At 47.3% G+C, this 16322-nt stretch overlaps 1 protein-coding gene across 1 annotated transcript; it reads left to right on the plus strand.

Annotated features, from left to right (window-relative positions):
* Positions 1-2: 2 nt before the first annotated feature.
* Positions 3-14841, plus strand: LOC308158191 (serine/threonine-protein phosphatase PP1-beta catalytic subunit-like; the record flags this gene model as incomplete). Its single annotated transcript, XM_080531786.1, has 8 exons — positions 3-54; positions 4289-4420; positions 10815-11045; positions 11267-11371; positions 11481-11552; positions 11807-11958; positions 12505-12639; positions 12837-14841. The coding sequence occupies 8 exons, from the start codon at positions 3-5 to the stop codon at positions 12939-12941; spliced, it is 984 nt and encodes a 327-aa protein (XP_080387912.1). The 3' UTR covers positions 12942-14841.
* Positions 14842-16322: the final 1481 nt, after the last annotated feature.

The raw sequence follows: 16322 nt of genomic DNA on the forward strand, positions 1-16322 counted from the left end.
AGATGGCGGAGACCGAGTTGAACGTGGACAGTATTATCTCTCGGCTTTTGGAAGGTGTGTTGAATTGAATTGTCACATTTTAGCACCACATTTGTTGGTTTAGCTCTCATAGTAATTACGTAGGGATTAGAAAGTATACGCAATATTGATCTAGTCTAGTCAAACTATTTCACACGCATTGACACACTGCGTTGCTATCCAAGCTAACGCCTGCTAGCTTGCTAGCTAATGTTTATAAACAGACAGACAATGTCGGCTCCTCCCGTTACTAGCACTCATGTTTTTATTTACGCCAGCGTATTTCACATTCAAACCATACTCCCAGCGTGTTGTTTGAAGTAAAAACCACATTTATTTAATCGTGAACCAGTGTTTTAAGATATGTGTGGCTTATTGCTCCGTTTTGGGGGTGGTTGCTATGCAGGGCGCAGTGAGAAGAGCTGTCCTTTGTAAGGTAGCCTATACTCTGTAACGTAGTGTAACGTCCCTATATTGTAAACAATAATATCTTATCTTATAATTATGGGTTAGGGTTACATATTATGTCTGTGTACATTAAAAACTGTAGTCGTCATCACAAGTTAGAAAATAGGTTTGAAATGTAAATGACCAACTGTGAAACCTGCAGCTTTACTCCACCACCTGGGTGGGATGTCTGACAGTTCGGACGGCCTGATAACGGTTATCCTCAAGTTAGGTGACTTTATTTAAGATGTTGTGAAGTTAGGAAGGAACCTTGTGTAATACACTTTTCTCACGTTAGGATGGGTAACATTGATTTAGGAACAGTGATCTGTCATGGCTTTTTGGTCCTAATCCTAATTACCATGGTTACCAAACAGTTAAGATAGGATATGCCATTGAGGAGGTTTCTGTAACACGGCCCCAGGGGTGTGTGCGCTGTGACTGCACTGAACACAGCAGCCCACTGGAGTTGACAGTGAAATGAAGTGCTAGGGATTGGGTCTCGTTTGTATGGGTAACTTATTCATTGTATCTACCATGCTAAATAATGATGGATGACACACTGTCTACTGGCTGTGGAGATTTAATGCCAATATTTGTATGGAAATGGCCGTTGTTTGATACGAAGCAGCGAGTTTCTGCTGTCTGCTGTCGTCGTAGGATCAGACATCATTCTAAGGACGTCCTGCCCTTGACATGAATAGTGTCTGTAGCTGTAGACCTGATTCCCCTACATAATTGTTGTTTATCAACGGCATTGTAGCTGTGTAAACCCAACCGTAGGCCTACTCGCTACCCAACCGATAGAAAAGAGTTCATTGCCTGTTAAAGGGAGACAGGTAATTATGTTAATGCAGAGCAAAAAAAAATTGGCCACATTGACTATTCCTCGTATAACCTCATTCTCTGTCCCTCGTCTTTTTGCTTCTCCATCATTCACTGCCCAGTGTGGACACACACAACTGGTCTGTCTGTCTGACACACACACACACACACACACACACACACACACACACACACACACACACACACACACACATACACTCCTTCACTTCTTACTCTGGAGAGTGCAACTAGTGGAACGTTAGTTGGTCTTGTGTAGTTAGGTCTATATTAGTTCTATATTGTCTTTGTGTTGAGGTTGTGGGAGTAGCCTGCTGAATCTTTGAAAGAATGCACACATTCATACCATCTAGTTGCAGAGGCAGTTTACTCTCCAACGGTCATCCACAATTAGTTCAGGCGTGCTTTTAGCTTGTAGCTTTGTAGTGCATCTCAACATTACATAATATGTTTGGCTGTAAGGGAAAATTTGGTGTGTAGAGTAAAAGCAATTATCTGGATGACACAGTTTGTTCAGTAAGCCTTACATGACATTGTGATTGCCCTTTTTCAAGGGACAGTGGGACACACACACACACACACACACACACACACACACACATACACACACACGTGGCATAAACTCATGCTGACTGTCCTACATGGCAGTTTGTGATGGGAGCAAATAATCCTCATTATTGGTTCATTTCAGCCTTTGCCACTCAATGGTCTTAAAAACTAATCCCCTTTTAAAAGTGCCTGCCCACAGAAGTGCCACACAGTGTAGTCTGGCTGGGCCTTATAGCTCAATAGCCTTTTCCGGCTTAGTTTAGGCTACTAACACTGTATGGTACTGGCAACACAGCACTCTAGCATTTCTGGCACTGATGATAGATGCATGGTATGAAACTGGATTTTGTGAAGGCCCAAGGCTAACCCTTAACTTTGTCGCTGAAGTCGATATTAACAACTTATTTTGGTGCAGGTTTAAAAGAGCTAATTTATTAAGTAAAAAACCTGCCCTCACTAGAAATAGGCCTAGGCTTTTAATATAATATTTATTACATTTGCAGCAGAGGTCAAGAACGGATGACTCTGTTGCGTTTGTAACAACAATAGGTAGTCACCCATATTTGGAACACAAGTGCTTTTCCTTCATAAATAACCCTTAACTTTAACACAGGTTTCATGGACAGTTGAGAACTGAGAAGCTGGAGTCCAACCACATCTGTAAAGACCAAGGGTCTGGCTGCTTTATTCACTGCTGTTCTCCAGGACTTAGAGTGTTAATCCAGTTTAGACTGCTCCCTGTGAGGGCATTCTCTTATTTGTCACCACAGAGTTGAGACACACAGTCACACACACACACACACACACACACACACACACACACACACACACACACACACACACACACAAACACACAGACACACAGTGAGGCCGGGCAGCTCGGGGGGCAATGCTAATGGTGAAATGTTTTCTAACTCATCGGTCACGGGTTTGTTTACAGTCTCACCTCCACCATTCATCTGCTCATGATCAATGTATTGTGCCATGTCACTTATGTGTGCTATATTTCTGTGTGTGCTAGGCCTATATGAGTGTATGACATTATGAAATAATTGTCTAATGGCAATTTTTTTACGTCATTGCAGTTTCTTTTTTGAACTGCGGTCAAAGCAATTTTCTTTAATGAGATGGGTCGAAGCTAGGGGTGTAACGGTCATGGACAACTGTAGTTTGTGCTTGTTTATAAAGGGCTGGTATGTTTTTCTGACTGAAATGCGGACGACGGAATTACGTAACGAGGCTCAGTTACTTTCAACATGTGTTTAAAACCTGTGTTCTCGACAACGGAGTATGGTCCGCTGCTATAAAAAGTAAAACACTTATGGCGTTTGTTAATGCTTTGTCTGAATTGTCAGAGGCAGAGAATTGTGAGAGGCTGCTTAAATGCCATAGCTGGGTTTGCACTTCACTCTGTTTCTTTACTTGTGATGTTCAAATTCGGGTGATGCCGACTCAAAATGAGTGAGCAAATTCGTTGAACAATGCTGACATATAGCTTTGGTCTGATCCACCTTTGTCCATCGTCATTGTAGGTAACTGAGAAACCGTAATTGTCCCAAACAGGAGATTTAAGGGATGCTGGAGGAACTTCAAGCTCTAGTTCTGCGTTCGGCACTGCTAAATGACTAACAATCTCTCTGTGGCGTGTGTGCGCATGCGTACTGGTTGAGATTATTTCAACACACAAAAAAGTTCAGTGGGTAAAAGAATGCTGCATTCGTTTGGTACACATGTGAACCGAACCGAAGGATCCATACCGAACATTTTCAGTACGAATACGTGTACCGGTCCGTTACACCCCTAGTCAAAGCATGATGGGGGCAGTCCCACTCATATTTTTCTTTTTATTGGGATAGACAGTAGCGGTTTGACAGGAAGGATGGGTGAGGGAGAGAAGGGATGACATGCAGCATATGTCCACGGACGGAATCGAGTGCTCAGTGTCATGTGTCAACAGTGTAGGTTTGCCGTAGGGTCTGCCACACACCCACCTTCAGCAGGTGTAGGCTAGCAAACCTAACCTTTATTTCGATTGGCTGCTGCGTTTCACACCAAGCAGACGCCCAGGTTATGAGATAAACAATGTTCTGTAATGTCCCCCGCTTTCTGTACTGTTAGAAATGTATTATCACCAACACGTGTGTTTATGTATGTACAGACCATGATAAGAATACCCTCATGATAGAGGTTTGGTTATGCTTAGGTCTGACTGGCACTGGGACTTTTGGCCCAAAAGCGTTCATTGGAAGTCCTGGGTTTAAAATCATTATTGATTAGCAGTCTAGTAAAATTCTGACTGGCGACCTTGAAATTTGAGGAAAGGTGATGATGATGATGATGATGATGATGATGATGAAGAAGAAGGTTACGGTGAGAATGAAGGTTAAAGTGATGGTGATGGTAACCGTGGTGACGTCCCTGTCTTCTCCAGTGCGAGGATGTCGTCCAGGGAAGATAGTCCAGATGACAGAGGCGGAGGTGCGGGGGCTGTGCATCAAGTCCAGGGAGATCTTCCTCAGCCAGCCTATCCTGCTGGAGCTGGAGGCTCCACTCAAGATCTGTGGTCAGTGATGATGATGATGATGATGATGATAATGACGACTGTTTGCCCTGCTGTCCTTGCCTTTCTTTCTATTATCTCTCTTCCTGTCATTCTCTGCTCATCGCACACACACACACACACACACTGTGTCACACTGAGTCACACTGACATTTCAAATACATCCACACAACCGTCTGTATATTCTCCATAGAGGACAGTGTGCTCCCACTCCCCAGAGCCCTGGCCAGTGATTCTCATCTCCACGCCTCAGAGCAACAATCTACTGCTTTGATGCAGCCTGGAATTCCCCATGGGACATATTAAGTCCCCGGCTCCACGATGACGAAACGCAGTTTTGGAGCTGATCTGATCTCTAGCCACACAAGCGTTTTCACACCGTCGCCCAAAGAATTTCTGGCCACATGGAATCGCGTATTCAAGTACACTGTGCATGTGCGTGCTGCAATGTAACCCGTTTAATCCAATGTAACCCGTGTGTGTTACGCCTGCGTTGTGTTCTGGTGGTGTGTGGGGCAATAACGAGGCCGGAGGCAGAACTGGGTCTCTGGTTCACTTTAGTGGAGCTGTGTGACATACAGAACATACACACAATGTATCAGGTAGGCTAACATCAGTCTGGTTAGTTGTCTCGCTCCCCTCTTAAAAGACGATCTAGAGATCTGTGACGCGCATGCGCACCTAACGACGTGACGTAGCCAAAGTAGGCGCGTTCAACACACACCAAACTACAGAGCACACAGGTAGAAGATTCAAACAAAACAAAGAAACAAGGGGTGTTTTGGTGAGATTCATATGCAGACCATATTAACCTGTTACACGCGCATGGACTGTCCCGCTCCGTGGACAACTATCTATCAACAAACAGTTCAACTGCTAGCTTGAGAAACAAGATTCTGTCCTTAGCAGCTAGCTAGTTACTTCCGTGTTGCAACAGACAGTGTTGCCAATATCGTCTAGTGCATAAATGATCAGAGCCAGATTTACACACATATGAACCCAATAGAGGTAGCTTAAATTCACCATTCAATTGGCAGGTTGCACAATGCTATTGGCAACCGTATGTTTAATATTTCATATCAGCATTCTTTGCACACACATACAGTGCAGTTCCACTATTCATACTCATTCAATACAAATGAAAATGTATATTGCATGGTCTTACCTTTACTTGTAAATGAAGTAAATATCCTAAAGTCCATTCCATTTGAAACAAGTGTGATTTTCTGTCCCTTCGTTTTAACCTTCCTCTTCTGTTGACGGTCAAATCTGACCGAATGACTTTGTTTGTAATCATAAATATTGTGTTTTTCCATCCCATTGCCTCAAGACCTTATGTTATCCTCCACCCTAGGCCCCTGAGCATATACACTTGATTGCATTGAATTGCATTGCATTTTGGGGGATTTATTGAACCGTGTCACACCTATGATGTTTCCGGTCAGAATTGACCGCCATAGGAAATGAATGGGTAATAAAATAAAATAAAAATCAATAAATCAATACATCCCATACAACAATGGAACGGGAAGAATCTCAGCTACAACACTAACTAAATAATTTCCATCTCCAGTACACACAGCCTACATGGCAGGCATTTTTAAAAATAATATACAGTAATGTACAGTAAACACTATCTTTGAACTTGCTGCAAAATTATAATATGAAATTAACCCCTGGTGTCATTCTGTCTGCCACCCCTTGATTCTACTTGCTTTGACTGTTCAAATGAGATGTCAACCATCTCACACAAAATTGGATAAGGGGTTCCAGAGATATCACTGTGCAAAACACACCGGTAAATTTTGACCGAAAGTAGCAAAGTTGGAAAATGAAACAAACAGAAGAGGAAGGTTAAGTAGGTCCTTTAAGCTCAGGCATTGTTTATCACTCGAGTGTCCAATTTTGAGACATTTTCAAGGTTAGACGTATTTCTTGAAACTCTGTAAAAGTAAGTTGGTTACGCTAAAAGTAGGTTGCTTCCGTTCTGATTCTCCACCGTCGTTCGGGTCAACAATATCACAGCACTGGATTATCAAGTGTAGGCTATTTATTGTTTATTGGAAGGATCCCCATTAGCTATACCCATAGGCATGATCTACGTTTAGTGGGGTCCACATTTCACACATTGTGCTCTCAGATACCAAACGATTTATTTTTAAAAATCGGTTTTCAGCTGTACAAACATTTGATAATGCAAAAAAAAAGAAGCTAAAATAGCCTTATCTTCATTGTCATGGTATGATGCACTTCAGCGTATTGGCCATGCGTTCTAAGTCGTGTACAAGTGTGGACTGAGATAGTAGTTAGCCATGCCTTACACCATACTTACATATGTATCATATTGATATGTACATTTACTTTTTTCATATTTAGTAGATGCTTTTATCCAGTGACTCTGCATCATCGATTTTAACACACGCTCCCGTATCGCTGACCACACGGCGGTGGAATCCAAGGAAATACAATACGGAAACTCCCTCGCAGAGTTTTCAAGTTTGAGGTGTCCGCTCTCGAAACCGGCGGAGACATGTGGCTGTAAGGTGCGAATGTTATCAAATCATCGCGGATTCAGCCAAATCCGCCGCTGTGGAGCTTATACCTATGTCACTGTCACTCTTCTGCCCTCACAGACAGACACATACACACATAGGCTACATACATACACAAACAAACACACATTCTTCACACAACCATTCCTCCACCCCCCCTCACACACAGGCCTATATAACACTCCTCCACAGTTAAAATAAGACACTATCTTTATCTCTCAGTGGGTCCCACACACCTTGTCTTCCTCCTCCAGCATTACAACACAGCCATGGAATTGCACACAACTTTCCCCGCTCATCACCTCTCCCAATCTATTCTCAAGCCCTAACACACACACACACACACACACACACACACACACACGTACGTCCATAAGCCAGCTCACCTCCCACACAGCTCTTTGTTAAAAACTGTGTCCAGGGTTTTGTCAACAGCTCATTTATATCAATATCTGAATCTGTTGACTTTCTATTGTCATACCCACTCATGGTGATCTGGTTCCCAGTACATTTTGGTTGCTGTTAGTCAGGATAATGGCCGTATCATGATCCCTTTCTAAGAGGCCCTTCTGTGGTTGTCAGTGGTGTTGCTGAACTCCTCACCCCCAGGTACAGTGTAGTACACTGTGTCGCTTCATTCGGAGCCCCACAGAGCCCCGATACTGACTCTCCATACAACAATGTTGTTCTGTTAATTATTTACCACGGCCATAGGGATCAGGTGAGGTTGTTGTTCCCCCCCCCCTCTCTCTCTCTGTCTCTCTCTCACACACACACAATGTTTTCCATCCTGGGGTTACGGACCGTTCATCGTTTGGCCTCTCTCTACTTTGTTTGGCTGTCGTTTCAAAAGCGCCCGTGACGCCCCAGGCTGCACCTGAACAGACATGAGAAAGAACAGCGAGTGTGTTCCTCAAAAAGGGGTGTGTTGTTTTTGACACTCAAAGCACATCACAATATCAACATGAGACACACAGCATCTCCTCAGATCCCCATAGTGGACAGTGAATGGGATTCCAGTTTCCTCTCTCCTCCTCCTCCCTCCCCTTGTTTTTGAGACTGTGACCCTAATGTATGTGGCTAATGTATGACACTGCAACATAAGGCTGCTATCTTTAGCCCTGTCTCATTAGTGCCTCGTAATGGGAAAGCGTCTCTGTGTGTGTGTTTGTGTGTGCGTGCCTGCGTGCGTGTTTTATACTCTTTCTTCAATATAGTCTCTTTCACCCTGACGCAGTCTTTCTCTCTGTTCCCCCCTTATCCTCCTCCTCCGCTCCTTCTATCTATTCATCGTCTGCCTGGCAGTCACGGCCTCAGCCCCCCTTCCTTTTATGACTCTGCTCTTTGGCTATTGTAAACCCTGTGGGTATTGCAGGTCATTGCACGTGCGCACACACACACACACACACACACACACACACACACACACCACGGCCACTGTACTGCAAAGAGCCCTCCGAAGAAAAGATCACCCAAGATGGCACTGGAGGCTTGCTATAAACTGCACTGGCACTCACAGCATTACATAACACACACACACACACACACACACAGACACAGACACACACACAGAGTGATGGATGCACTGTGGCACGCCTGCAGAGACTAGAAGAGAAACGCCAGAGGTGGAGGGCTGGAGATGATGGATGGAAAAGAAAGAAGGAACGAGATATAGACCGAGAGAGGAAGTGCAGAAGTAAAAGGCAGTAGATGGTTGATTAGAGATGGATGGAGAGTGTGTTAGAAATAGAGAGAAAGAGATGTTAGAAGACAGCCTCTTATTTTCCCTAGCCTCTCTCTCCCACTCGCCTTTTGTTTTGCTCTCTCTTTCTCTCACTCTCTCTCTCTCTATCTCTTCTCCTCCCCTCGGTTCTGGCTACTAAATATTCCGGTCCTGCGTACTCTCAGGGCTGTTTTGACACTGCAGAGACGATCTGTGTAAATGATTCACCCTCACCTCACAACTCACTGTGAGAGGGGCCGGCCGCCACCCTCTCGCCACAGCCAATCCTGTTAGACTGTGTACCGTCAAAAACAAAACAAGCTGCATCCCCATCCCATATCAGCTCTCGGACCAAATCCTCCAATAAGAGGGTGGGTGGGGTGTGTGTGTGTGTGGGGGGGGGGGGGGGCGCGTGCCTAAGTGCGACACTTAAGTGCGAAAGCGTTCCAGCCTCCCAAGTCAGGTTGGATCCGGTCCAGGTTGAGAGGGTCGATGGGGGGGGACGCGCAACCACAGCGCACTCTGGTGTTTCTCAGTGCAGTGCCTGTTTACGGCTCACTCGCCAAATCTGCTGGTGAGAGAAATATGATGAAATCTATACGACATTCCCAATGAACGGCCACTCACTATGTCGTGTGCAGCCTGTTGGATTAGCACGGGGAACTTTTCTGAGATTTGGAGCAATTTAGTCCTACGGCCATTTCCACCAGTCCTGGCTTATACCACGATGTTAACTTCACGTCCAGAAGATCGTATCAACACCTGGAGAGACTCAAGACAGACTCCTCTCACTTTGCCACAGGAGCATTTAGCTCAAATTAGAGCAGGAGGAGGAGGTGGTGGTGGTGGTGCAGGAGGATATTAATGGAATCTGGCCTGGTAACCGAAGGGAAGGGAGGGTCCCCTACACACAGTCCTATAGCCAGAAGGGAGGGTCCCCTACACACAGTCCTATAGCCAGAAGGGAGGGTCCCCTACACACAGTCCTATAGCCAGAAGGGAGGGTCCCCTACACACAGTCCTATAGCCAGAAGGGAGGGTCCCCTACACACAGTCCTATAGCCAGAAGGGAGGGTCCCCTACACACAGTCCTGTAGCCAGAAGGGAGAGTCCCCTACACACAGGGGGGGCAGGGGGGCTAGAAAGGCATGTCTACGATAGGATACACACAGACACCGAGATGTGTGTGTGTGTTGTGTGTGGGAGGAAGAGTGTGAAAAGGGAACCTCATTAACCTGGATCCATCGGCAGTGTCCCTTCTCTCGCTCTCCTCTCCCGCGGGCCTCGGCCCTGATCGTGGGTGTGTGTCTGTCTGTGTGGGTGGGTGGGGGTGGGTGGGTGTGTGTGGGAGTGTGTGTGTGTCCTTGAGCTTGCAGCCACTGGCCCTGTAGAGCCCTGCGCAGCCATTTATCCCTGCAGCTCTGCAGAGCACATAGGACATCAAGACAGATATAGAGAGGGGGGAGGGGGCAAGAGTTAGAGGAATGGGCTGGAGAGGGGGGGAGAGATGGAGGAATGGGGTGGAGAGAGAGAGGGAGGAAGAGCGAGAGGTGGAGGAATGGGGTGGAGAGAGAGAGGTGGAGGAATTGGGTGGAGAGAGAGAGGGAGGAAGAGAGAGAGGTGGAGGAATGGGGTAGAGAGAGAGAGAGGATGATTTATTTTTAATGATACTATAATTTTGTGCAAATCTCCCTCTCCCAGCAGCATGTCCTCCCGCCTGTCTCTGACCTTCCCTTCCATCCCCCTCCATCTCTCCATCCCTCTCCTCTCCAATGATTTTCTCTTCCTCTCTTTATCCACCACATTGCCCCTTTTGTGAACTCCCCATATCCATCTTTTTCTCCCTCCACCCATGTTTTTCTGTCTGTCATTCACTATATTGCCCCCCCCCTCCATATCTCTCTCCTTCTCTCACCCCCCTTCTCTCTCCCACTCCTCCATCCATCTCTCGTTCTCCCCATTCCGCTGTATTAACTCTATTAACCCCTTGTATCCCCCCTTTCTCTCTCCCTCCATATCTCTGCTTCTCTCACTCTTCTCTCTCCCACTCCTTCATCCATCTCTTTCTCCCCACTCTTCTGTATTAACTGTATTAACCCCTTGTATCGCCCCATCTCTCCAGGTGACATCCATGGCCAGTACACAGACCTGCTGAGGCTGTTTGAGTACGGAGGCTTCCCCCCCGAGGCCAACTACCTGTTCCTGGGGGACTACGTGGACCGGGGGAAGCAGAGCCTGGAGACCATCTGCCTGCTGCTGGCCTACAAGATCAAGTACCCCGAGAACTTCTTCCTGCTCCGCGGAAACCACGAGTGTGCCTCCATCAACCGCATCTACGGTTTCTATGACGAGTGTGAGCATCGACACACACACACACACACACACACACACACACACACACACACTCACTCACTCACTCACATACTCACGCGCGTGCATACACACACACGCACACACACACACACACACACACACACACATTCACATTCACACACATTCACACACATACGCGCGCACACACTTTCATACCGGACAGCCTATTGACGGAGTGTGTCTCTCTCTTTGCCTGGTCAGGTAAGCGCAGATTCAATATCAAGCTGTGGAAGACCTTCACAGACTGCTTCAACTGTCTTCCCATCGCTGCCATTATCGATGAGAAGATCTTCTGCTGTCATGGAGGTGAGAGGACAGGGTGTCTGTCTGCTGGCTGCCTGGCGTCCAGGTGAACCCAGGTGAACCCTCACACACACAGTTTAATCCTCTTCACCTGCTTGTCCTCCCACTGCAGGCCTCTCTCCCGACCTACAGTCAATGGAACAGATCCGCAGAATCATGAGGCCAACTGACGTCCCCGATACAGGTGTGTGTGTGTGTGTGTGTGTGTGTGTGTGTGTGTGTGTGTGAGTGTGTGTGTGTGTGTGTGTGCACGTGTGCATGTGCGTGCCTCTCACTCTCCTCTGAGAAAAGAAGGCCCTAGGCAGGTTTTTGTTGCTCTGTGTTGCATCACTAAGGCAGAAGTCTGTTTTTGTGCTCTGTAATCCCACTCTCTTTAAATAATAATAACTTCTCCCTTCCCCTCCTTCTCCACCTCCCCCTCTCTCTCTGTCTCCCCAGGCCTGCTGTGTGACCTGCTGTGGTCCGACCCAGACAAGGACGTCCAGGGCTGGGGGGAGAACGACCGCGGCGTCTCCTTCACCTTCGGGGCCGACGTGGTCAGCAAGTTCCTCAACCGCCACGACCTGGACCTCATCTGCAGAGCCCACCAGGTAACCACACACGGGGCGGTTTGGGTGGTTGCGTGGGTGGGTTGGATGGGTGTGTGGATGGGTGCGTGCGTGTCTGTGTATGGCGCTTTTCCACTACCGCGGAAGTAGCGTTTCTGAAAGTACGGCACGGGTAGGATACAAATGCGGCCCGGGTCGGGTCGGCCCGGTAGTGGAAAAGCGCCACTAGTATGACAAACATCGAGATGTCATGCTTTAACAGTGAGGGGTTGTTGTTGTTATTGGGTTTTCGTTTGTATTATTGTACAATAAGCTGAAGGTCAGGCTCTGTACTGTATCCGGTGTCACCTTGATTGATTTTGTAGCAGGGTGGTTTTGTCAGTGTGAGCGTAGGTAGCTTTGTGTTACGGCAAGGGTTTGATCAGGTTACCTTTCTATGAAGCTCAGTTTCAGTAGGGTGGGTGGATGGGGGTGTGTGTGTGTGTGTGTGTGTGTGTGTGTGTGTGTGTGTGTGTGCACCCAGTGTGGTGTTGATTGACTGCGTAGTAGGAGGTTTTGTAAGCTTGTACCCCGTGACCCTGTTCGCAGGTCGTGGAGGACGGATACGAGTTCTTTGCCAAGCGCCAACTGGTCACCCTCTTCTCAGCGCCCAACTACTGTGGGGAGTTTGATAATGCCGGCGGGATGATGAGCGTGGACGAGTCCCTCATGTGCTCTTTCCAGGTACACACACACACACACACACACACACACACACACACACACACACACACACACACACACACACACACACACACACACGTGTGTGTCTGTAGACAGATGACTACTCTCACTCACACACACTACAGTGTCCCTTGAAAACAGACATTCCTTTTTAACCCCCCCTCCCTCTTTCTCTCTCCTCTCCTCTCTTCTTAAAGATCCTGAAGCCGTCAGAGAAGAAGGCTAAGTACCAGTATGGTGGGGTCAACTCGGGCCGCCCCGTCACCCCACCCCGCACCGCCCAAGCCCCCAAGAAGAGGTGAACAAGCAGCCTCTCCTCTCCTCTGCTGCCTACACCTCCTCCTTCTTCTTCTTTTCCCCTTCTTTGTCGCTGCAACCCCAGTAACTCCCCTGTACAGTGAGGATACAGGGCTTATCCATTGTCCCCCCTCCCCTTCTCTCTTCCCCTCCTCTTCTCTCCTCCCCTCCTCCACTGACAGCTCTTTTCTTAATATGTATGTGTACATAAATTTGCTGTGACCAATCGATGTATTATTTTTTTTGGCCTGTTTGTCGGTATTTCTAATATTATTAATATTCTATTTGTCTTTTTTTTTTTGCCATGCCATTTGAGCCCCCTTCTCTGAGGTTCTGTGTTGTGCAAGGAAAGACTTTTGTTTTCGAGGGGCAATATGAATGAGTACGAGGGATTATTTTGAAAGTCCTGCCTTCAGAGAAAAAAATGGATGTTGAATTGAATCTAATTTTTGCCTTGATCTTTCCAAAAACAAACAAAAATAAACTCCAAATCAGTTTGATTCCGGCTGTCCCCAATGCTCTAACACGCGCACATGCACACACACACACACACACACACACACGCACACACACACACACACACACACACACACACACACACACAGAGATAATGAGAGTGTGAAGCTGAAGATGGAATTTATGTGGGAGTGTGCATGTGCATTTTGTGTGTGCGTGTGCAAGCATGCTTATGTGTGTTTGCACGCTTGTTTGATGTCTTTCAACCTCAAGTCAACTTTAATCTCCATCAGTCCAAGACAGACTTGGGGGACTGAGTACAGATACAGGCTGTAATGAATGACAGGTGATGAATGACACAGTCTCCAACAGGTGCTGCTGGCAGTTTACACACACACACACACACAGACACACATACAACACACACTCACCCCCCGCCCCGCTCATCCGTGCCTATTCCCACCCACACAAGCACATGTCACTTCTCACGCAAAGGTGGCTGTGACGCAGTCACATATCTCTTTATTATTAGTTTTCCTTAAGACAGTTATTCTTTTTAGATTTTTATTTTATTTTATTTACATTTATATATATATATATTTATCGAGGAATGAAAGACCCCCTCACAAATGGATCGACTGATTAAATTATTTGTTCCCGCAGTTCAATATTTAGACTGGTCTGGAATCAGATGTGATAAAGGGAAGACCTGTTAACTGTGTAATCCTTCTTTAGGTTTAAACTTCCACTTAAACTCCAGTCATGAACAGCACTGTTTGGGGACATATCAGTCCGGACACAAAGACATAGTCTGTTCACATGTTTTGTTGTTGTTTTGAATGTATTTGAGATTCATCATGAGCTGAATGGAATGATATGAAGGATCAAGTGAAATAGAATTTTGGATTGGAGGATTTTGTAAGGTATTCAGACAACCCCACACACACTTCCCAGTCTGTCTTGGTGCAATACAATAGCAATAGGAATGACAGAGAAGAAGTCAAGCTGGATGAAGCTCAGCCTATGGTATTACTATGGGATGATGGCGCCACCCGGTGAATATCTGGTGTAAGTACCATACGTGATGTTCTTACTAACTCACCCGGGTTGTGCCTCCTACAACATGACCAGAGTAAGATGGCTACTGTGTCGTGACTGTCTGGAGGTACTCCCATTGCCTACTCTACTGGCCCACCATTCAACCCATGGCAAACATACAGAAGACTTTGTGTGAAACAGTTGCCTCATTTCTGCTCTCTGTTGTATTTCTACAGTGTGTGTGTGTGTGTGTGTATGTGTGTATATATATATATATATATATATATATATATATATATATATATATATACACACACACATATATTCAATTCACATTGTTTACTTTTTTTTCTTGATTAATTTCCTAATAATGGTGGGAAAATCCAAGGTGTTACCAAAAGCCGTTTTGCAATTTGTACAAGTTGGTTTCAAACTCTATGAATTCAATAAATGGATGAAACTACAGTCGTCTCTACCTCCTCTTTTGGGTCATGTAGGTTGTTTCATTGCTAAATTGAATTCATCCCACAAATGTGGATGCTGTTACACCCTACCTACTGTTAAACTAATGTTGCCCATGCCCCCCCAGTGTCCCCCATGCCCCCCCCAGTATCCCCCATGCCCCCTACAGTATCCCCCATGCCCCCACAGTGTCCCCCATGCCCCCCCAGTGTTCCCCATGCCCCCCCCAGTATCCCCCATGCCCCCACAGTGTCCCCCATGCCCCCCCCCCAGTGTCCCCCATGCCCCCCCCAGTATCCCCCATGCCCCCTACAGTATCCCCCATGCCCCCTACAGTATCCCCCATGCCCCCACAGTGTCCCCCATGCCCCCCCCCCCCCCCAGTGTCCCCATGCCCCCCCAGTATCCCCCATGCCCCCACAGTGTCCCCCATGCCCCCCCCAGTGTCCGTCATATCGAGCTGACACTTACTGTACACTTCGCTATGCAAATTGCACACTCTCCTCTTGTCATAAAAATCACACAAAAAAAGTATTTTGGAATTTTGGTCTTGAAATCCACGCCACTATATTTGGTATAGAGAAAAACACGTCCTCCTAAATATACCAAGAAATGGGACTTTTAATTCCTACTGGGCTGTAGTCCCCAAATTGGACTTTTAATTCCTACTAGGCTGTCCCCTGAAGGGCCGGGACTGGAGGTGCTCTGCCTGGGCTTGTCTGTCCAGCCACCCCTGTCACACCGCTCCCTCTAGCTAGGCTGGCGGCAGACCCGGGGGGCTCCCCTGTCTGGGCTCGGCCCCGGAGCTGGCTCTTGGCCCTGTCCAAAGCTCTCTTCAGCGGGCCCTCGTACAGCCAGTAGGTAAGAGCCAGGAGAAAACATGGCAACCCCAGGTGGAGGTGGGACAGGATCCACACCAGGATGAGCCACAGTGCCACCTTGAGGAGCAGGAGGATGGTGAGGGCAGGGCAGTGCGAGCCCAGCCACTGCCCCAGGTCACTTCTCCTCAGCCAGATGGCAAACTTGGTGGCCATCAGACCACGGCCTGGACCACTGTCCCACAGCCTCAGGAGCAGACTGCAGTGCTTCAGCCAGCGCTGCTGGGGGAAAGGCAAGGGAGGGGAGGAGAGGAGGCAAGGGAGGAGAGGAGAGGAGGCAAGGGAGGAGAGGAGAGGAGGCAAGGGAGGAGAGGAGAGGAGGCAAGGGAGGAGAGGAGAGGAGGCAAGGGAGGAGAGGAGGCAAGGGAGGAGAGGAGGCAAGGGAGGAGAGGAGAGGAGGCAAGGGAGGAGAGGAGGCAAGGGAGGAGAGGAGAGGAGGCAAGGGAGGAGAGGAGGAGGCAAGGGAGGAGAGGAGAGGAAGCAAGAATGGTGAAGAGAGGAATCAAGGGAGGAGAGCAGAGGGGAGGAGAGAGGGAAAAGGAGGAGAGGAGC

This window comes from Nansenia antarctica (genome assembly GCF_963989245.1).
Source record: "Nansenia antarctica genome assembly, chromosome: 1".
Classification (NCBI taxonomy): domain Eukaryota; kingdom Metazoa; phylum Chordata; class Actinopteri; order Argentiniformes; family Microstomatidae; genus Nansenia; species Nansenia antarctica.